Here is a 23,906-nt window from a genome sequence, read left to right on the forward strand (position 1 = left end):
CTCTCTCTCACACACACACATACAGTATTCTCATGCAGGTTGTTTTCATTAGCGTATAAACCCCTTTGAATAATTATGCAATTTTGATTCTCTACATGTCACGATGCCTCTTGTCTAGACTCAACTTGTAATTGCTTTACGCCATCTTGTGGCCTCATATAGTCATTGCATGTTTTTGTTCTAATTTGTCTCGCACTATCCAACGGCAACACATTTTAAAGCAATATTATATTATACTTTCTGTAGCATTAAAACAATGATAGCGTTATGCAGGTTGCATAGAATTTCATTTTGTGTTTTTCGTCATTCTTCGTTGCAATTACACAACCTCAAATGAAAGTCGAAAACTAACTACTCTATACTCATGTGAGAATTTTATAAAAATACATTTGTCATACGGTAAATATAAATGAAAAACTAGATGTAACCTTTCAGGTCCATGCCGTTTCAAACACGCCCACTGTTGCTGTCAGCCTACGTCAGAGGGAAAATGGCGGCGCCAGTCATCGAAACATGCCATGTCGCCTTCTCTGCAAACGAGACTGCAAATGTTGTGTCTTGGGGCCGAGGATGGATCGCTGCCATCGGAACTCAACAGTCCATCGTTCTGTATGATGTGAAGGTATCAAACCTGCGGAATTTGTTGTGAAAGTTAGATGTCGTTTATCAGGAGACATGCTAATATCAAAGATGCTAACAGTGTCTGAGTTTTATCTAAACTGTAGTTCGTATGTTCGTAACGTTGTTTTCGTGTTTCAGGGCATGAAAGTGTTGAATGTGCTGAATGGACACACCAAGCGAGTGAACGCGGTGCAGTGGGTGCAAAGACAGTACTGTGGTGAGCCTGTCACGTTTGTTTTCATCCACCAAGCGACACCACTTGGATGAAATCATCAGATGGGCGCTCATTGTTGAATTCTTGGTGGTCACTATTGCAGGAATATGTACACATTTGGTATCAGCATTCATCACTTTACACAGAATTCACAGAATAGTTAAAGCTACAGGGCTCACAGTTTATTTGTTCTTGTATTTCTTTGTACTAAAGACACTTTTTGTTGTCAACTTCAATAAGTAAACAAACTCCACTCTCTGTACTGTACCCCCTTGCATAGAGCGCCACTCAGTGTAACAACATTTTTATGTGCATAGATGGTTTCACAGCTATTACCACAAATGATATGAGCTCTAACCCTTTTCGTGGTTCTTGAGAAAATTGAAATGTAAATTTGCTAAATAAATAATACATCTTGACCACTACAGTTTTGCTTTAATGTATGAACGGAAGTTTTTTTAAATACATTATTTTATAGTCCTTATACAGTCTTCATGTATTTTAATGTTGTATACAGTATTAGACAATATTAGATTACTGTTATTCTTTACTGCCAGAGCTAGAGAGAAGCATTTGAGCGAGAAATGTGCCAAGTAATCTGTGTGTCAACATATCTGTGCGTGAACTGGGCTTTTAAAAAATATTTTATCATGCCCACATGCATGTCCGTACACACACGCACATACATACATACACACATGGACACATGTCATTACCCCCACACTTTCATGAAACCTCAACATCATTCAGACATGTCTCACTACCAAATAGTGTCATCATCTGTACACTGGATCTCAGTGACTCAGTGAGTCACTTTATACTCACTGTGAAGTTGGTAATATTTACTTGTTGTTGCTCCTGAAGGAAACAAGCTTCATTTTAAATTCCTGAATTTGAGAATTGATACTAAAAAAATTGTGAGCAGTAGTCACATCCAGAATCTAGTTGAATTGAATTGTTTTTTTAATTTTATTATACCGGCAAGCCTAATGTCATCACAATATATCAATGCAATAGCATGTTGTGTTTTGAACTCCTGCTTCTTTCCAACATTATGTTGAAAAGCTCACTATTATTTCTTCACAGCTCCAGAGACACACCTTGTTTCCGGAGGTTCAGATAATTGTGTTCTTATCTGGGAGGTTCAAAACAATGAGGTGAGTCGCATAGTCTAAATATTATACCTTTCTCTATTTCTTCATATACAAATGTAATCTCTGTATTTAGCTTATTAGACGAGTGGAGTGTAAGGGTCACACTGGTGGAGTCTTTGCAGTGGATGGCATCTGCCTCAACCCCTCAGAACTCCTGTTTGCGTCCTCATCTGCAGACTGCACTGTCAGACTTTGGCTCTTTAAAGGATCACAGGATGGTAAACGTTTTTTTTTTGCCTAAACAGCTCCTTATACTATATTTCACTGTTCACCATAATACCACTTGACTTGTCATCCTGAAGTGTTCTCTGTCTGAGGCTGTCAGTGGTGACATCTTAATTTTCCTGAGAGTTTTTGTCCACCTGCCATTTCAGCTGATGCTGTTTGACAGCCATTGAGACAGAGTGTGACCTTGAGGTGTTTTTCTTGACAAAAATACCAGCTGGTTCTGGCAGTCAGATAATACTAGAGCTACACGCATCAACAAGAGTCTTATAAATTGCTGTAATGGTTATTTGAAATGTTTTTTATTGAGAGTGTGTAAGCACTGATTTGGTGATTTAATATACTGTATTTACATTTCTCCTCAATGCCAATATACTGCACTGTTAGGCACGGATGGGTTCCAGGTCAAATAATATCTGAGTCTGTAGAATATTGTGTTATTATTGCTCATGCGTCCAACTATTTGTTTGTGTTTTTCCTCAGTCGAGTGTCTCCATGTCCTCACCTTTGGACGGGGTTTCATGATGGACGTGGCTCTCTCGATATTACCCGGCAGCAATGGTGAGCTTAATGTCTTCAAGAGTAACTTCCATTTTAGCTGAATGTGTTATAGTGCCACTTCCTTATTTTCATACATTGTATTTATTGGATTCTTTCAGTTCCAGTACTGGCCTGCGGGGGAGATGACACAAACGTTCATCTGTATGTTGAGAATGAAAAAGAGGTAGGTTATCTTTTGGGCACTTATTCTTACGTTTATTTCTTTCTGTTTTTGTAAAATGATGTACATATGTTGATGAGATTCTGCCCTCTGGGAAATGCTTTTGCTCAGCTCAAGAAGGTCTTGACTTTGCAAGGACATGAAGACTGGGTACGAGGAATCTCATGGACATGTATTGGTAAGTTTTTCTGTTGCTACGTAAGAGCATAGATACACTGATCAAATTTCTGGTTTCGTCTAGATTTAAGCCTCCCTGTCAGTTTGCCCATAATGACCTGTTCTCTTATGAAAACACTCCCAATAAACATGACTGCCATAGATCTGATCCATACCTCAATTGAAGCTGTTGACGTGCTGTGATGAATTTTTTTCTTCTACACCTGATGTCCGTTTGGTGCCTTTGGTAAATGCAAACCATTGCCTCGTGGAGTTTGTAACGCTATTAGATGATGTTCTCTCATTGTGATGTCTACCAGTATTAGTCTCCCCTTCCCCTCCAATGGGTCCATTTTTTTCTCTCTGGCCCAACAAACTCTACTGTTTACTCGCTCTAATGATGATATTTGTGGTCGTCTTTCACAGATTAGCTTCATGATTAGTCTACCAGTCGGTATGTGACATGTGCGGTTGAATAAGCTAGACTTGTTAAGCGTTAATGTTGAATTTTAATGTTTTCAAAGTCAAAGTCTTTGATTTTGTTAACATACTTTTTTTTCTTTGATTATTGTGAACTCCGTTGGCTGGCTGTATCCCTCATATCTATTCAGGATGAGAAAAATACAATATTAAGCAAGCTACCACTATACTATGGATAATAGTGCATATTAATTGGTTGTGTAATGATTAGCCTTCTACCTTTGTCAGGTGAAGAGCTGTTGCTAGCAAGCTGCTCACAGGATGCGACCATCAGAGTGTGGAGACTGTGGGCCAAGTCTCAGTCCAGTGCGTGTGCAGGGGATGATGACAAAATCAAAATGAAAGAGGAGGTTTTTAATGTGAAGGAGTCAGGTAAGAGGATATGAAAGTGTTCTTTATGTCCAATACTTGTGACAATGTTGATATGTCTTCTATTTATTCCCAGCTGCGTATTGACTTTGGCAATATTTTATTTCTTTTTGATGCAGATATGTGTTATGCTGTGTCCCTTGAGACAGTCTTATTGGGCCATGAGGGGTGGGTGTATGGAATCCACTGGCACCCTCCAACGTATACAGGTAATTTACATATTGTTTAAAAAACATCAGAGCTGCCTCTAAAAAAACAAATTGACTGATGATGTTGGGTACTAATTCTCTCAAATTATAATATGATCTTTTACATCCAAGCATTTGCAGATAAAAGTTTATAAAAGTTGTGAAGAATATTATTCATGTCAATTAAGATAATTTTTGTGAGCATATTTTCCAGAGTCCATCTAAGATCATGAATTCAAAACTCTAATATGAATTAATATCAAACTAATAACAGAAATTTAGCACTTAATTTACTATGGCTGTTGTGAGCGAATGAATGAATGAATGAATGAATGATCTCACTTTGTTTCAATGTTCACTGCAATATCGGTAGAGGCATCAATATGCTTTTCTGGCCATGATACAGCAAAAGAAAGTAAGATATTGTGTTCTAATTACTGATGCTATTATGGGTGTCCATAAAATACAGTTTTATCATCACATGGCAAATTAAATGGCACTGCCAGTAGCGTTAATCCTCTCGGATGAGATTGGTTTGTTTTTGTCTCCCCCTGCAGGCGATGAGCTAAAACAACCTCTTAGTCTGCTGTCAGCTTCCATGGACCAAACAATGGTCCTCTGGTCTCCTGACAAGGAATCTGGGCAGTGGGTGGAGAAGGTGAGTGTGGATGACTAATAAAAGGAGAACTAGCCATCAGTCACGCTTCTGACATTGTTGCTTGTTAGTCACTCCCACTATTTCCTCTGCCCACCCTTCAACAAGCTCTTGACATGATGTGCTCGGAATGGAACCCCTCCCTCCTACACACACACACTCACACACACCCAAACTACCCTCCTCTGTCGAGTCCCTGTGTCTGTTTCAACTCTGCCTGACATTTAGGTGTCTGCAATCCAAGTGTGATAGACTGTGATGAAGGGCCCTCTACACAACTGCAGACAAGTGGGGATTGCCCTCTTCTATTTTTGCTCCAGTCATTTCCACATACTTAAATCCTCTTTTTTTGGCCTCTTCCCCAAATACAGACAGTTGTGCGGAGGCCTGTGAAGGCCTGCACACACATGTTGTTGTTGTCTCGGTTATTAATCTGTTTCACTCCTACCTCGTGTCATTTCTGTCACCTCCTATTCCTCACTGTTTATGTGCCTCTCTGTCCTGCTGTGTTATCTCCCTCCCTCACATTATCTTTCTCCCCCCTCCTCCTCTTCCTCCTCCTCTCGGAGCTCTCAACAGCTGCTGTTGTGCCAGAAAAGAGCTAAATTTAACATTAGTGTGGAAGAATAAAACCCTTCTGCCCATCTGCCCCAAAAATCTCGGGTCTTGAAGGAGTTTCTTAGACTGTGTTTTCGTACCAGCATTATACTGGACATTTGCATACCTGCTTCTGCCTTCCTTAATTCTTATCGAGCATCAGCAGGTTGGCAGACACAAGTCTGCATGTTTATCTATAGAAACACTCTCACACTGGCATTTGCATATTACGTTCCATGTACCTCTTAAAATACTGCATAATTAATGCTCGGCTAAGACATGATCTGCTGAAGTGGATGTTCTCAAATGGTGACCTTTCTACAACCTACACTTCATCAGCACATAACTTGTACCAAATATCCGCTGTGAAGATCTATGTTATACATTATTATATGCCAGAACAAAGACACCCGTGAGCGTGGCAGCCAGTTCAGCAGCTCTTGCTCTTTTTATTGATGTAAATGGCATTGAAAAACACATCATAGTACAATAGAATGGTTTTTTTTTTTTTTTTTTTTTTTTTTTTTTTTTCCACAAAAACATTCCGAAAAAAGAAGAGAAAGAAGGGGAGCAGAAGAAAATGAAAAATAAGAACAATGAAAGAGGGGAAGAATAAAATAAAGATTAAGATTAAATTTTAGTGAAGTAAAATTGACAACAGGGTTGCCACTTAGAAACATCTCACTGTGTATTATATGTGTCAGCCACTACGAGGTTGTTGGAACTTCCTTTGATTTTTCACTGACAGCAAACGGCAGTGGCATAACAGAGATGATCACTGGTGTCTTTCTTGTAGCTCTCAGAGAACTCAAATATGGCAATATGAGGGTACATTTTTTTTCTGGTGAGGAGAGATATTTTTGTCTTCTTTCTGTGTGGATTTGCTGGACTCAACAAGGACAGTGATGCCCTTGCATCTGGAGACGCTGCTCAATATCATTGTGCCGCTGTCTGCACTCTGGGTCAGCAGTGAGCATTTCATGCTTACTCCATGCTGTGGGCAGGTGGTGAACCAGCCTTGCTGTTGTTACCCGGGAGATGAGGTGGCTAGACGGGGGAGTCGTGCCAGGGTTGAGCGCTAACTAAGGAGGGGATGACGCAAACAGTCCATCACTGCGGGGTATGACGGTCTGTCCCCAGCGATGCCAGTGACAGTGAGATGACGACCTAGTGGCGCTAGTCCAGCATCGGTGGGAGTGTGTGGCGTGGTAGTCTCGGAGCCATGGCTGGTGGCGCTAACACTGGATGCTGCCCAATGCTGTCAGGTTGCACAGTGGTGGAATTGCCTGGACTCATTGTTGGGTCATTTTTGGACGTACTTTTTTGTGTCAATTTTCTTCTTAGCAAAGTAAAGTAAAAGTCAGATCAAAGGCAAACATTGCTGACATACACAAAATAACAATACAATCAACGTTGTAGAAACAAAGACAGCAGAAAAATGAACAATGACAAGGATCCTTCACGGCCATCGATGGATGCATGAAATGAGAGTGGCGAGGGGAGGAAAGAACCTTATTGTCCAAGGAAGAATCCTTGAAATTGGAACGGCAAAGGAAGGAAACATCCATAATGGAAAAGGAGGCATTGTTGCTGTTTTAATGGCATGGGAGAGAAGGGTCTGTCCTTTGAGTATGCCCCAAGTGTAGTTAAGAACAAGAGCCTACTCAAAGCATACTTCAAGGTATGAATGTGTCTTTAAACACTGAAAAGCCTTGGGGAAAAAAATACTCCCATACAATACGTTAATGCAACAGTTGATTTAATAGAGGTTACCTTCACTGGTATAATCCAGTTTGGAAGGATTCTTGAAAGGAGCTTCAGTGTTGCCATGCAAGCCTTCTGTTGCCCACCTCTGCCATTGGACATCCGTTTAGTGGTCCTTGTGCACATGCATCTGAAGGTTATGCATGATTTCTCAATGAGTCGGTGGGGTTTACATTAAAAATAGTCACCCCTGTGAAGGAAGGGGTCACTGAAGCTTCTGGAACTCAGGAAGAACAGCTTTTATTAGCTGAAGCAGTCACCACTGAGTCGGGTGTTTTATCGCTTTATATTAATTTGAAAATAGGAACCACAAAAAGTCAATGAAAATATTTGCTACTAATTTTCCACTTCTTATGCAGGGACTGAAGAAAACAACGTTTTCCAAAACCCAAACTCTGTTCTGTATTGGCTTGGAGCTAACACAGGTGTCAGATGGTCTTCCTTGTATGACGGAACATAATGTGGGTGGTCAGTGCGGTGAACAGCATATCGGAGCGTTTGAAGTCAGGGCTGCTGTGACCAATTTCTCCTGAGCCCAGACTTATTACTGGCAGGGAAAAAAAACACATTGGATATTTTTGTTTCATGTAGACAGAGCAGTGCAAGAATCTTTTTCTCCATTTCTGGTGTGACCATATTTTCTTGTGAAAGACATTGAAAAACGTGGCAGTGACAACATCAAAATTTAGCCTTTATGTCACTCACATTTTGGCATGCGTTGACCTCCTGCATTCATTCATTCATCAACAGCCATGTGTGTCTCTCTTTTATCAGATGTGCTTCACTTTATGTTGTAATAGTGTGAAATTACCGTTTAGTTAAAGACAAAATAAGGAATCCTGATGAAGAATAGGCAGTAACATTGAGCTTAAGAAAAATATGAAATCACTGTGGAATGAAGATATAAAAATATGAAGAAAGCTATTTTTTTTTTATTTTAACAGATATTTTTTATTTCATATTTTTATAATCTTATTGCTAGTACTAGTACTTGGCATGACAACACCTACTTTGTTGACACTGCACGTATATTGACAATATAGAGTGGTTCCAACAACATACAACTATTGACTCATTCAGTGATGCTAATAATGAGTTTGAGATGCTAAAACCAAGCGCTCAATGTTAACTTAATTTACCTGAATTTCGGTTTCCAACTTGACAAAGTTGAGACTAATATTTGCTCGACTTTATGACCGCATCAAGCCACCCAGGCAGGTCTGCTGGTTATGAAGTAAGAGGGCATATCGGATTCTTCAGCGAGACAGATGTGCAACTCGATCTAATAAAACTGAGCTCTTCGTTATTTTCCTCAGTGCAAAAAATGTCCGGTCAGTGGCTCTTTGGGCATGTCACAGGTGTCTTTACTTGTCCGACACCCAAAAAATGGTCTCACTGATCCTCTTATTGTCAGACTCGGCAATGTCTGATTTTTGTTGGGAATTGGTACAAGAAAATGATTGAAAAACATCAGAAAATGGTTTGGAAATGAAGTCAACACTCGTTGAAATCTTGTGACACAACAACCCGTCCGCCAGTACGCCCTTCTTCCCTCCGGTCCCCCACGTAAACAAGAATAATAACACATTTTTGCTTCTTGCGTCCTGCAAGATTTATGTGCCACTTCTGTGTGCAGAATTTCCAAATCAATCTGCTTAATGTTGCATCTCGTTCTCTGCGTCTCGCCGTGCGTGCCTCTACCTGCCTCTCCTTCCTGCTCTGCCTCCTCTCTCTCGTTCGCTGCAAGATCACGCCATCCCCAGTGAATGCATGCAATCGCTACCGTTCCACCGGGTTTCCGCCTACAGACAGCCATTATTTTGAAGGTCACTAATAGCCATGTTGTCAGTATTGGCGGGTGATGGAGGAGCTTAACCGCCACCTACAATTGACACAGTTAATGTTTGTGATATGATGTTGCTCCGCCTGTTAAACTGATGCATCGGTGGTCTTATGTGTTGATGGTGCGGGTCACCAATCCAGTGAAGCTGTTGCAAACTGTTGCACTCTCTGACTGGTGAGTCGTGAGGTAATAGTGTTTTATATATATATTATTTGTGTCAAACTCTTTGCTTTTGATAAATGGCATGATAAAGGTGCTGCAGTTTATCCAACTCAAGGTTGAGGTCACCCGCACCTCAAGCAGGGAAACACTTCTACAGGGAATTAACAATAAAAATAATGAACAATGATTTATATGGAAGCTGTATGCATTTTTAAACTAAATTGCGACTTTAGCTGAATAAAAGTCAACACTTCTTGGTTGATCTTAAAATTGGGTTGGAGGTCCCAGAAACAGAAAAAGTCAAAGTAGACTCAAAGTAGATCAGCTGCTTCTCCATGTAAAGAATAGCAATCTGGTATAATTCCTTTTGGGTGTCACCCAATTGCCCTCCCGTGTGATTGTGGGTGCGAGCCTAGAGCTGGAGAGACAGATTGCATCGCTTCCCTGAATTGGGAATGACTCAGGTCAGGGCTAAAGTCGCAGTTTGAAAGTCACTAATGAAACTCTTATCCCACAACCAGGCCACGTTAAGCGCTTAAAATGAAATGACTGAGATAGAAATGAACAAATGGTTCCATGATGTTTGGAGGATTAAAGTTCTATGACTGATTTAACTTAAGCTTTAGGAGCTATTTCAATATCAACAAAGATGAGAATTTTATCCAGAGGATGAGTAGCAGATAGAAGTTTAAGTATTATACTGTATGTTTATTTAATCTGTTATTGTTTGCCTTTTTGTTTTGTTCCTTTACATAGAACTACGGTGCTTACGCAGGTCCTGAAAAGTATAGGGTTTTTTTAGCGGTTTTCCAGGGTTTGAAAAATCTGGATTTATATAAGAAAGTCTTAATGAATGAATGTCAAATACAGTCTGCTCAAAGGCACTTCATCTGTTAAGATGGGGTGAAAGAGGTATTGCTATGATGACGGGACCGAATGATAGCCGGTACGTGTTCAACGGGGAGGTTTTCAGTCATTCATTTAATCTGGCAAGTAAGCAAACAATTGTGGCAAGCAAACCATTATGAAGGCGTCACATGGGCTCATTTGATTTTGCCTCACCATGAAATAAATGTTCAGTGAAACCAGTGTCAGCCCAGTTGCAGGTGCCCCTCCTACTCTCTCTTCTTGGTGAGGATACATTCCATGTTCATCATGTGCCCAAATGTGCTCTTGTCTCATCTTTAGAACCTTTTACAAGACTCACCATACGATATCTTTTGGGAAAATATATTTCCTTTCATTCCTTTAATCCGACTTGTTATCCTATCCGTTATGCAATACCTAATTCATACTATATATTATGCTAAAATCTTCTGCTTTCAATATTTTAGTCTAAACCTCGCTTTTCTTCTCGTATTAATGTCAAAGACGGAGTGAATACCTTTTTTTTTTTTAATTCTGTTTTAATCCTGGTTTGTTTAATCCTCCTATTGTGCTATAAATATGCAGATTTCTCATTTCAGTTTCCGCCCCTCACTGCAACATGTCATTTAAAATAGTTAATTTTGCCTTTTATGTGTTTGTCAGTTATGAAGATTTAGCATTAATATATTATTATATTATACAGGTTAAAAAAGGGTATTCTAAAGGCAAAAAAAATAAAATGGCCAGACCAGTGAATGGTGGTTTTTCTGTTTTCAGGGGTGGTTAGTTCATATAAAGTAATTTGCATTATTCAACTCACCTTCACAGCTGTGGTGTTGAGGTTGCTTTTAAAATTATGTCAGTAGCGATGACAGAAGTTGTCATCATTTATTAATTTTCTATATGTTCACTGTCTTGTTTCTGTTTTTATATCTGTGATATTTGAATTTTTATTGTCTTATTTTTTTTATTGTTCTTCCACCAACACATGCATTTATGTGTGTAATGATCTGTTGTTGCGAATGTAAATCCTTAATATTTTCTATGCAACAAATCCTGACTCCCATGGCGTAATGTATTGACATTGGGGAAGGGAACTTTTGCGCCCCGTACAGACGACAAAGGCAGCCTTCTGCATTTCAAGCTGATGCATAGTACAACAGTAGTAGATGAAGGTGTATTTTTCTTTACTCTGTCAAGGTTCTGCAGGTTTCTGATGGCTTTTTAGGCCTGTGCTTCGCAGAATGCTTGACCTACAAAACATGCCGTAATCCAGTTTACAGCTTAAAGATTATTTATTCAAATGTTTTGTAATGTTTGATGTGTGTATGACAGAAAGAAAGAGGGTAAAAAACATTGTTGATGTCACTGTATAATTGATTTTGAATAACAAAAAGCTTGTACACAATCAGAGATGCAGAAACTGCTGAATCATTCTCTTTAGTTTGAGTTGTCACTCATTTTTGTTATTTGTATAAGCCTATTAGCAGCAAATATTTATCATCCAAGTTAGGTTATTAAAGCTTTTATATGCTATGGGTTATGTTGCACATATGTTGCACAACACTATTCTGTGTCCCATATTTACCTTCTGTGTTGTTAAACTGAATCAACTTTGCGCCTTGTTTTATTTTTTATGTGTGTTTTATTTTCGTTCCAGGTGCGTGTCGGTGAAGTTGGTGAGAACACGATGGGTTTCCTCGGCTGCCAGATGAGTCCAGATGGTTCAATGATGCTCGCTCATGCTTATCACGGAGCTCTGCATCTGTGGAGCAAGGACCAGGACAAGGAGGTAATCCTTTTTAAGTCGAAGCTGCTGTCCCATGTACCCGCGTGTGAAGTGTGAAATTGTTGAACTGCTGACAGGAATCTTCCTCCTGGGACCAGCAATCACTGTTGCCTTTGAATTGGCTGCTTTCAAGCAATTTCTTTTTACCTGTTGGAATCATCAATTTTCCACTGGGTTATAATGTGCCATATTTAATGGTTCTGCTTATAGGCATCTTGAAAGTGATGATTAGATTTTTTTTTTTCTATGAACACAGCCAAAAGTGGTTTGAGCAGCTTCACTGAGAAAAGAGAGGCCTCTAATGACAAACAACATTGCACAGAATTTAATTGTAATGTGGGTTTATATGATTCACTTTGGTTTATTTATATTTCTCTGGTTCAAGAACATTTATGTGCCCTTATGTTGAGGTGGAAATTCAGTGTTTTTCTTCCAACGAAGAGGCACGATTCCCCTTGGTTCTTATCTGTCTGTTTGGCTGCACTTATGTTGGCTAATATTTAAAAGACAAATTGGCACGGCTTTTGAGGATGATCTGTTTATTTAGGTACACTGAAGCCTGTCCACATACCTTATGCGTCATGCATATTCTCTGTATAACAATCATTGTGAGTCATTAGAAAATTCTGAACTGTGAAAGTTGAAGTGAACTGTGGAAGTTTGAGGTAAAAACAATCCTGAGTGTGACTCTGACTGTGTTTTTACTGGAGGAGTGGAAGCCCACTGTTGTGACATCCGGTCACTTTGATGAGGTCCAGGACCTGAGCTGGGACCCCGAGGGAGACTTCATCATCACTGTGAGCTCAGACCAAACAGCCAGACTCTTCAGTCCATGGAGGTCTAAGGACAGCAAAGAGGTAAGAAAACTTTTATTATGTAAAGAAAGAATCTCAAGCCGTAGCATAAATATAATAATGTATATATAAATATAATATTGCCTTTTTCAGTTATGCAACTCAAAGTTCTCGTTAAAAAAAGGACAGTGCAACATAACCTATTAGAAATAAAGCAATGTATGTAAAATTCTCAGTACTAGCCCCACATGTTGCTCCTTCCTGTCTGGGACATTCATACCTTGCATCATTTAGAGCACTGATTCTTAACCAAAGGGCTGAGGTTCACGGTTGGGACGCGAGCGCCCCCTAGAGGGCCACATAAAGTGTTTTTGTTTAAAACCTGTGGGATGCTCAGTTTTAATTCATTAGGCATATATGGTGGCAGTCATGTGTCATTGAATTGGCTTGACTTGATTGTTACCAACTATGAAGAAGTTCTTGAAAAGAAAGAATGATAAGAAAGTGATGGCATCCCCAAATTTTTAAATATAATTCGAACATTTTATTGCTATACTTTCATTTACACTTTACTCATCTTCTTTAGAGTTTATTTTTGGAAAATATTTCATGATATTTAGACATTGTTTTCTTTTATTCAGAATTTTATTCATGACATACAGTGTTTCCAATCTCCTCAACAGTTTGCATCTAGGGTGTTTTTTTTCTTCTTTTTTTCTTTAGTAAAGTTGATAAACATGATTTGCACCTGGTTCTGCTGCTGGTTGGACTTTTCGATAACAAATATCTTTGCGCTGATCACATGGTTTCATGTCATTTCACAAGGTTTTGGTTTGTTAACATGTATGGTTATTGAACACAAATGAAATCAGAAATCTGTAATAACAGTAATGAATCATGTCTATTGCTTGACTGGGCCCCGGACCCATTCTGGAAAAGGTGGGTCCCGAGGTCAGAAAGGCTAAAGACCCCTGATTTAGAGGACTTCGGGAAGCACCATTGTGTGGCCATGAGTGGAGCTAGATCTAAAATGAAATAAAATGTTAAATAAAATATATTATAGCTGTCTAGGAGATAACTAATATGTGCAGATGGAGGGGGGCAGGATATTGTGGTTTAAAAATTTAGCCGTAATAGTAGCATTAATGTATGTAGATTAAAAAATTAAGTCAATAAATATCAATCAGAGTTTCAGAAAATAAAATGCAAAAATAAAAGTTAAAGACTCTCTCTGCAGCACTCAGGTCTTGAGGCCATTGGTTCCACTGATATAGGCCGTGATCTGTGTGATTTTGGTCTCACCCTGGGGCAAGAGTGAACTCATTAACAGTTCATGGTTAAATGCATGTCTTTCACTCCTGCAGGTCACTTGGCACGAGGTCTCCCGGCCTCAGATCCATGGATACAACATTCAGTGCCTGGCGATGGTTGGGAGGTTCCAGTTCGTGTCTGGAGCGGATGAAAAGGTCTTGCGCGTCTTTCAGGCTCCGCTCAACTTTGTGAATAACTTCGCAAACATCTCAGGTTTCTCTGTGGAGGAACTGATGACCTCAGATGTAAGTTTTTGTTTTTGGATGAAGAGCACCTCCTCCTGATGTCTAATTACTCTTCTCTCTCATTCATCTCTCCCTGCTCTATCTCAGAACCGTGCCAGCCTTCCTGAAGGTGCCAGCACACCGGCTTTGGGTTTATCCAACAAGGCTGTTTATCAAGGTCGGATGTTTTACCCTCGATGTGCTTTGGAAGAAGCTCTTTATCTGTCAGGTAGCATTTAAAAAAAATAAAAAGTGATCATAAAAATTACAGGAGATCTTGCGGTGAAAGCTGAACAGGCTGCAAGTCAGGCAGACAGAATCTCTGACCAATACAAAGAGCCGGACTTCCACCCGCGCAACATCACTGGTATGAGAATCTTCTCTTCATTACAGATGTGCTGTCGAATGTGTTATTGAAATAATGGAACGTTGTATGAAACAGATTGTTTTTCCTGTCAGATGACTTGTTTTTATTAGATTAGAATAACAAAGTTCCAGGTAATTGAAGCTGAGATAAATTGAAAACTACGCTACTGATATTGCCAAGTAATGCAACAGGTGGATCTGACTAACCGTCATTTCCTCACTATAAGCCGCTACTTTTTTCTCACGGTCTGCACCCTGCAGCTTATACAACCATTCGACAAATATATGGATTTTTACAGGTTAAAGAGTGTCAAACTATTGAGCCTTGCCACATTAAAATGAAATAACAGACGGTGTATTGACCTTAAAGCGCTCAAAATGCGCTGTTTTCACCCGTATCTGCAGCTCCGCCAACAGAGCCGATTTCCTTAAGGACCAGAGATGAGAAGCATCAGCTGAGACCATTTTTAAGATGGGTGCACCAAACACGTTTGCTGCTTCAGTCACTACCTGAGCCAGGCCTTGTCTTCAAATGAAAGACCTGCATGTATGATGCTCTCAGACCTCCGGTGGCTGTACCCGTCAGAAACCTTGTTAACTTGTTATCCCCCCCCTTTAATATTGCCTTCCACGGTTAGAATAGATGAATAATAAGTAGGTGAGTCAGGGGAGCGATGATGATGTCTGCTTAAAAAAAAAAATGCATGAAGTATGTAGTTTTCAATTACACACAACACAAAGATGACACACTCTTTGCTCTTGCTTTCAGGTTCAGAGGGAAGATCCATTGATCCATTTTTGGTGAGCGGCAGTGGTGTAGGAACCTCTGCTTGCTAATAGTCAGTGAATTAAATGTGTTAAATGTGAGGGAAACGTTGTCTCCGGGCGATTCAGAGTCTCTCCTCGCGTTTGAACTTTCAGATTTCCAGAACCAAAACACCAATTCTTCTCAGCTTCACTTCACTAAACAGACAGTTTTGAATTCTCCAGAGCATTTTTAAGTTTTAGCAAATGGCCAACTTGATTTATTTTGGGTTTTTGAGCCGTTTTTAAAAACAGCACTTGATTTCTGGGTTTTTCTTCACAGAACCCCCCCCTGAGGATTATCTGCACCAGAACACACGCTGGCCCGAAATCCAGAAACTGTGAGTTCACCTGTGTTGACAAAACAAATCTCAAGCTGCATGTTTTATTCAGAGGTTGGTGCATTTACTTCAGCTTCTCTTCATATAATGATGTTTTGACTGAAATAATGACGATTTATTGAGATAAAGTGTGAACAGAGTAAATGCTTTACTTCAGAGGTTGTCAGTTGATCTGTGGAATCTCAGATGAGCTCACTTGTATTTTTGTTTTCTTTGTCGAATCAATTTTGCATAAACACTTTAATTCAGTTAAGTCCTTTGCTGCCTGTTTCTGGATTAAAATAATTTGCACTTGTGTTTTTGACTTTTGCTTTTTCCAGAATAACCTAACGTTGCTGGATTTTAGGTTTTGTCCTTTATTGTTTGTGTCAAATTTTGAACCCCACTTTTTTAACATCATACTCTCAACCCCTTTCTTCATGAGGAAGGACTTGCGTTATCTTTTCTTTCCCGTATTTTTATTTTCTTTTTTATCAAGCAGGTATTAGCATTTAAGTCTGTATTTTGAAATTTAAAGTTTATATTTAGTTCCATTATAGTTGTAATGAGTGTCATTGTTAACATATTAAATTTTTAATCCTTACTATTGCTCTTCTAATTTAGAGGGTTTTTTTTCCTCCAAAGACTTTGTCTCATGAAGACAATTTCCTCTGCTCTGTTTCCCCCTCGTTTCTTTTCATCATCCAACCTCCCATCATCTGTGACCCTCCTCTCCTGCTCTGGATCTATTGCCTCTATTCGTGGCCGTCGTGAAAATTCATTTGCTGATCAATCTGCCATAAGCATGACACACGATGTTAGCGTTCATTGCTACTCTGAGCTTTGCTGTGTGTGTGTGTGTGCTGCGAGTCCCTTCACCTCTCAGAGCCACTTTGTCGAGTCACTCTGAATTATTTAGTGCATTAAAATAGCATCATAATGAGTAAATGACTGAAGTATTTTGTGCTCCCCTTGTGCTGCAAAATCGTTGCAGGGTTTCTCTGGCAGAACTACTGTGTTGATATTGATTACGTTTTGGCGGTGCACTGACAGAAAGCGTGTTTTTTAGTCTGGTGAGAACGTGGACTGCAGTGAACTGATGATGCAGTTCAATGTGACCTTCATCCAAATCAGAGTGAATGTATTCATATGGATATTATTTGGGTATCGTTGTGTTTTTGTCATGTACGGTTGGAACACTGCCAGTGAGCTTCGAATTGTGAGACACTGTTTGCGCTCATTACTTCTTTTTTTTAATTCAAAATTTTCAACATGTAATACTACAATACTGCAAGAGCAATATACGTTTTTGTACCGGAAAATAAAAAAAAAACAACACAAAAGGAGATGCATAACAAAACTTGAACCACTAACAAACAAAAATACACCAGTTCGTAGTAATAACAAATAAGGATAACTCAAGATATCAGCAACTAGAATTTTCTACTAATCCGGTATAAAAGTAAAGGAGAGTCTTTCCAGTAGGTTGAAAAATGAGCCACAAACCTCAAATGTATTTGATGAATTTCTGAGAGAAAGTGTAATCTTTTCTAATTTTAGGAAAAACAAAACATCTCTCACTCAATGAATAAAAGTAGGGGCGGTGGCACGCTTCCATTTAACTAGAATTATTCTCCTGGCAAGTAGGGTCAAGACGGCTATGGCGTCTATTACAGAAGAGGACAGGCAAGGTCAATTCGAGATTCCAAACAATGCAATTAGTGGTGCGATCTGAGATGCGCTCATTACTTCTAAAGTTGTCGTCACGCCAGGAGGAGCGTAAACTCAACATCTGATGGGACTGAGGCTGTATTTTGGGTTTGGCGCCCTCTGGGGATGAGCTTGTTACTCTCAACATATGGATGACATGACTATTGGCTATTCCCGCCCCGACCCTGACTGCCTCCACCTGCTGACTAGCATTAGCCTCCATGTATGATCTTTAGGAAGAGGTGTAAACAGTTTGTCCCGCTGCGACTTTGATGTGGCACACTCCATTACAGTCGGCCCATGGCGCTCTGGAGTGCATGCTAATGTGTTTTGTAGAGCTATTGTTAGCATAATGCAAGCAGATGGAAGGACGGGATGATTTATTCATGACAGTAGTTTTGAGAAAAACAGGCAGAAAGTCATGTATTATTACCTTGGTTAAGGAGGATGGGTGACACATCGCCAAGTGTATAGACGGCATCAGGTGATGACATTTGGGTGGATTTGGCTTTTAGTGGTTATAGATTTGTCATCGGGATTCATGACTGTGTGTCTTGTGTGAGCGAGTTCTAGACATGCTGTCCCATTGAACTCATTGCAATCAATGATATTTGTCTCTTTAAAACGGATGTGAAAGAAGCCCAGCGCTTCAAGCTGTCTTTTAAGGGGTTAAAGGATTTGGAAAAGATTTCTACTAAAAATGATCATAAATAAATACAATAAAAATAGTTTCAGATTTTGATGCATGAGGGTTGGTCGTGTAAATTCAGCATGATAAAAGTGTCCCACTTCCTCCCAAAGTGAGATCGATAGGGAAAGAAGTGGGTAAAACTGACATTTTAACAGTTTGATATTTTAAGGGGGAAAGTACTTCTGAATGGAAATTCATCCAGAAAAAAATGGATTCTTCATCTGCTTTAGAAGGGGACAGATTAGTGTGTAGCGACTGAGCTGGGAAGTAAAGTGCGTTAAAAGAGGACCACCAGGTTTGAGAGAGGGATGGAAGGCCGGACTCTCTTCTGCTCTCCTGACACAGAAGCAGCTTTACGACCAGGCTTTCTTCTCTGACCCTCGCAAGGACAATAATTACAGCTCTGCCGCTGATGATGACTGGAGGTGACACGTTGGAATGACAGAGATTCAGTTTGCCGTGAGACTGTTTTCTTTGTTGTCGTCCACTTATCTTTCATCTTTGCTCCTCATCCCCTCACCCCCAACGCCCCCGATCATCGCCAGGTACGGTCACGGCTTCGAAATGTTCTGTCTGGCGTCTGACCGCGCGAGGACAGTGGTGGCGTCTGCTTGCAAGGTGAGTGCGATGAAGTCGCTTTGAAAGCGACACTTTCCAGCAAAAGAGGGATCAGAGCTGGGAGCCTGAACATCCTCCCTGGTATTTGCTGTGATGCTGTTGTTGTCAGTTACGTATCAGCGGCGTTCACCCAGCGACGACCTTGACAAACAAGCCCACGTTCCATTATTTCCTCCTCCACGTCGCTGTTATTCTTTGTCTCATCTTCCAGCTCAGAGCCTCCTCCTCATTTAAGTCTGACCCGTCGAACTCTGACACATCAAAACGTGCCTTTTTCAGATGTGATTAATGATATTCACGCCGCGCAGAGAGGCTGCACCGCCGGCTGCCAGGTTGGGCGACCGAAGAGAAACTTTCCAGCTTTAATTGAAATGTTTTTTCTTTTTTTCCCCCTGAGGTTTGTTTCAGTTCAGCGTGCCACTGTAAACACCGCTTGTGTCACAGCTTTGTGATCACAGTTTTCTCTGCTTTCGTTTTTGACGCCACAGACGTTCACACTCGACCGCGGAATGACAAGCTTCTGAAGAACACATCACCCTCGAGTGAGGGCTGAACATGAAACCTGTTGGTTGTTAGTGTAGCGGCGGGTTTGGACATTATCATAGTCAGTCAACACGCTGCCTGTATGTACCCGGCCCTCGGTCTGACACTTTGTTTTGTGATGTTAAACAGTTAGTTAGCTGTTAATCCAGTTTAATTTTATTGCCATCCAATTTCATTTACACAGATAAACACACCATTACAGTTTAATGCAGTTTTCGCATCAGTTTCTACACAGACTTAATTTCCCTTGGTCTTGTTTTGCAGTTTTTTTTAAATTTATTTACTTTCTTGCTTTTTTTTTTTTTTTTTAATAATATTGACCTATTATTACACAATATATGTCTTCCAATTCTTACTTCATTTTTTGTTCTTAATAAATAATACATACAAAAATACATGTTTTTTGCTGACGTTTATTTAGGTTTAGTTTTAAATTGTATTTATTCTGTATTATTATTAAATTAATTACTAATTAATTTTTGTTATTTTAGTTTTGTTGAAGATTTGTCAGTGCTTTTCATGTGAAGGTGACCTCCACGATGGATCTGATGTTGCAGCAGGTGGCCGAGAAATATTATCCGGGAACTTACTTCACATTTCCTTTTCAAGAAATAGTTTTAGTTTGTTGGTTTGATGATTTTTTATTTATTTTAGTGTTTAAAATCTATTGTAATGTTCTCAGTGAACCAGTTTTCCTGACTCCTTAAAGTTTGTGTTTATTTTTCTGTCATTAGGACATTTTAAATCACTTGAAACGGCATTGTATCCAAGCTGGAGGAAACTTCTTTTGGAATGTAAAATACTTTGGCCTTTTTTTAATTTAGTGTTATTTTTCTGTTCAAACCCTGAGAGTGGCTTTCTGTGAATTTATTATTTTTTTTAATCTACTGTGTTGTTGGCATTCGTGCTCTTCAAAATAGATTATATTCGACTGTCTTCCTATAGTACAGTGAAGATGGGAGTTGTGTTATTGTGCAGTACATGTTATCAACTGTGATGGGCTGATGAGGCTTCATGAAACAGTGTCTTCATTTTCAGAGACCACTAAATGTCAGTCTCTGCTCAAAAGCTTTGATTTGAACAACCATTTCAATGAAACTTCATCTCATTTTTAAACCAACAGCACCACCTGTTGAGCTCTAAAAATAAGGACAGTGTTTCATGAAGCCTCAGTGACCCATCACTACCTATCAGTGTGAGTCCAACTGTCCCCTGGTGTTTGTCTTGAAGGCAACTAAAGCTGAACACGCCTCTGTGCTGCTATGGAGCACCAGGACCTGGCGGCAGCTGCAGACTCTCTCCTACCACACGCTCACCGTCACCCAGCTGGCCTTCTCCCCAGACTCACAGCTGCTGCTCGCCGTGGCCCGGGACCGGACCTGGTCCCTGTGGAGGCGGAACCAACCGGAGTCAGAGAGTGAAGGTGAGACCAGGCTGGCAGAATCAGAACCTGCGATCGCTCAAAGAGTCTCACTCCCGAGGTGTGTGCGTGTGTGTGTGTGTTTGCAGAGCCTGGTTTCTCTCTGTACACACAGACAGGGAAGGACACGACGCTACACGAGCGGATCATCTGGTCATGTGACTGGAGCCCCGACAGCAGATACTTCGCCACGTCCAGTCGGGACAAGACGGTAGCTGATTGTAATGGACCCATGTTGATGTGGAGAAGTGTGTTGACTGGTGCGCGTGTGTCTGTCCAGGTGATTGTGTGGGGCCCCTGCAGGGAGCTGGAGTCTAGAGACCTGATGCAGGCGGATAAGATCAAATGCTGCTCAGTCCTAAGCGTGGGCGACTCTGCCACAGCCGTGGCTTTTTGTCCTGTGGTGCACACGGACAGGTACACACACAGACACGCAGTTGTTAGTACTGGAGGATGATCTGAGCCCACAGCTGCTGTGGTTTAGTTGACACCACGGCTGGTTCATCGATATTAATCTCACTTGTTTTGATTGACCGAGTGTTGAACTGATGCACATCCAGGCGTCACAACAGTCAGGGATTATATCCATGTGTCACTACCTCGGAAGTGACTGTGTATGTGTGTGCGCGTGTGCGTCCCAGATACCTGCTGGCTGTGGGTCTGGAGTGTGGCAGGGTTGAGCTCCACAGCTGGACCCCCGGAGCCCCTGCTGGAGGGCAAGACTGGAGCAGATGTGGTGAAACAGACCACTCGTATCCTTTAAAACCTGAATGTGGAGGTTTTTACTGACTGAATTGAAAGTGAAGTCAAATACGTTACCAACATTAAAACCTTTTTTTTTTTTTCAGAAAATAAGGCTAGTGAATCAAACCTCTGGGAAGTGGTTTGGAAAGCTTGGAATAACTTATTGGCATTTAAGTAGAAGGAATGAAAATAAAATGAACAGTAGCAGACAACACATTATAGAATGGCAAGAACAGAATATTGACAATAATTTACTAATACCTGAAATAACTACATTTCTATGCAGCATACTCTTTCACCATAATCATGGAAGGAGATGCAGGTCTGTGTAAAATGGATGAAACAAGTATTATTTTAGTGACAGTGAATTACGTTCCAGCTTTAATCCGAAGAGTAGTGCCATTTTGTGCTGCCCCAAGGATCCCCTGTCTCCACCCCCTTCGATCCAGAAGTGAACTGTCCCTTGGCTCCACACAGCCTTGCAGCCCGCGCCCCAGTTTCCAGTCGTGCTGGAGGTGACACACTGTCACATCGTACCTGTGCAGGCTGCACCTGCTGGCTCAGTGCCGCACAGATGATAAAGAGAAGAAGTGCGCCGTGATCCAGATTTTTTTTTTCCATCTACGTTGCTCATGCCTCCTCCAAAAAATACCAACCAGGGTCTTTGCCCTGTTCGCCTGCATCTAGAACGTCCAGCTGGCCAGTAAGGGGCCATGACCATCACGTAGCTCCTGCCACTGCTTCATGTCCAAAGGGACTTCTAATACCTTCCAAGTTAGTATTGCTCGGCTCAAAATGTAACACCTGACTGGAAGAATATTGCATGAAATCTAATGATTTTTTGGAATTCTTTATTAGTCTCCTCGATAATTTATCCTATTTCTCTACTAAAACGCAGGCTGAAACATTTTTTAGAAAACAATTTCTGTTATCATCATGAATTTGATATTTTGTATCCTGACATTAAGTCCTTGCGCTTGTTTTTGTTTGTTCAACATATTAAAATACCCATCACAAATGTAACAGGTTTCCACCAGTTAAATTGTGGACGACTTATTTATTAGTTATTTTCTTCCAGAAAAGTAACCACAATGTTTATCTGTTTAAAAAAAAAAAAAGAAAAAAAAGCACAATGGATATTGTTATGTTTAATGTTTGAGTTGTCTTGTAAACTGACACCACACACATCTCACGGCTGTGCTGTGAAAGACAAAATATTCCGACACCGAAGTCCCTGCTTGTCTCTTTAACCGGCTTCCCCCAGACAGAGCCACACGGCCGCAGTCAAGAGGCTCCGTTGGAGGCCCAGACCGGGCCGGGCCGGTCACCAGAATGACAAGTGTGCCAGTGTGAACGGAGAGAAAGGAGGACAGAGTGAGACGGGGGAGAGCTGCCGGGTCCAGCTGGCCAGCGCCAGCGCCGACCGCTCTGTCAAGATCTTCAGCGTCAACACTCGGACTCTTCAGCAGCAGTGACACCGGCCTGCGCTTGGCCAGGACCCGACGGGTCAGCCCGGGCCAACCGGGCCGCAGCTGCTCACTGGCATCTCTTCCACATCCAGTGACTGCCGGTCAAGTGGTGGGTCAGTTCAGACTGGAGGGTTGTGGTGGACACGTCTGGTCTGCAGAGTTGAGCGGGAGTGATCTTGTTTAACAAGGTCCTTCATTATCAGATGATGTTGAATAAATGATTTTTACACAGCTCATGTTTGTCTTGTTCAGTTCTACAACTGGTGTTTGGCGAGAAGACATTTTTAATATGCGTTCTGCAACAAGCCATAATATTATAGCTACATGCACTTTCATCTCTGCACTGTCTTTAAAGGCATCTTGCAAGTTGGTGGTCATAATGTTTTCCACGTTGATCCAAATCTTATTCATCATTTATTTTACTTCACTCACGCCAAGGTGGGTCATGTCCATCCCAGCTACACGGGGAGAGGGACACCCTGGACAGCTCTCCAGCCCATCCATGCTTTTGGAATGTGGGAGGAAACTGGAGCCCGGTGTGGAGGTCAGACCAACCTATGAGTGCCTCATATTTAACCATCTGACGGTACTGACCGCCACCGTGGCCTCATATTATGGGATGGAAGGGGTCGGTTCCTTCACTTGGCTCCGTCTCCATCCGTGAAATGAGTTTCGGGGACTGGAACAGATGCTCCGCCTGGTTTTATGATCTCCCTGGTATTAAGATTCAAAGAAGTGGCTTCCTGCTGCTGTGAACGTGCACCAGCACACGTGCACAAGTGCAACTCTGACTGAATACTGATGAGACGCTCTTGTGTCTCTCCATCTGACCTTGACCACCGGGCTGACTCAAACACTGGTGCAGATTGGGGAATCATCCGGAATATAAAAAATCCACACTGATGAAAGAGGTAGTAAATTTTGTGTAGAAGTTTGTGTGTGTGAGTGTGTAGAAATAAATTCTCTGATTTCTTGTCCTTGAACATGCATAAAAAAAAGACATTTATAGTCTTGTAATTAATTCAGTTCAGCTCAGTTCTTTTCAAATATTATTGGTCATATAAAAAGGATACATATTCTAGTCATG

At 40.9% G+C, this 23,906-nt stretch overlaps 1 protein-coding gene across 2 annotated transcripts; it reads left to right on the forward strand.

Moving 5' to 3' along the window:
* Nucleotides 1-486: 486 nt before the first annotated feature.
* On the forward strand, nt 487-23,016 carry elp2 (elongator acetyltransferase complex subunit 2). 2 transcript variants are annotated; one of them, XM_053863021.1, is made up of 22 exons: nt 487-622; nt 760-838; nt 1,922-1,992; nt 2,063-2,207; nt 2,698-2,775; nt 2,874-2,938; nt 3,047-3,113; nt 3,800-3,943; nt 4,060-4,149; nt 4,686-4,786; nt 11,677-11,808; nt 12,516-12,662; nt 13,964-14,155; nt 14,243-14,312; nt 14,406-14,501; nt 15,588-15,645; nt 18,571-18,643; nt 20,417-20,609; nt 20,696-20,817; nt 20,887-21,023; nt 21,248-21,358; nt 22,615-23,016. In XM_053863021.1, the coding sequence occupies exons 1-22, from the start codon at nt 491-493 to the stop codon at nt 22,823-22,825; spliced, it is 2,514 nt and encodes an 837-aa protein (XP_053718996.1). In that variant the 5' UTR covers nt 487-490; the 3' UTR covers nt 22,826-23,016. The 2 variants fall into 2 exon arrangements, with proteins under 2 accessions (XP_053718996.1, XP_053718997.1); XM_053863022.1 differs by lacking the exons at nt 487-622; nt 2,063-2,207.
* The last annotated feature ends 890 nt before the right edge of the window (nt 23,017-23,906 follow it).

Source organism: Synchiropus splendidus, chromosome 4, assembly GCF_027744825.2.
Source record: "Synchiropus splendidus isolate RoL2022-P1 chromosome 4, RoL_Sspl_1.0, whole genome shotgun sequence".
NCBI classification, from domain to species: Eukaryota; Metazoa; Chordata; class Actinopteri; order Syngnathiformes; family Callionymidae; genus Synchiropus; species Synchiropus splendidus.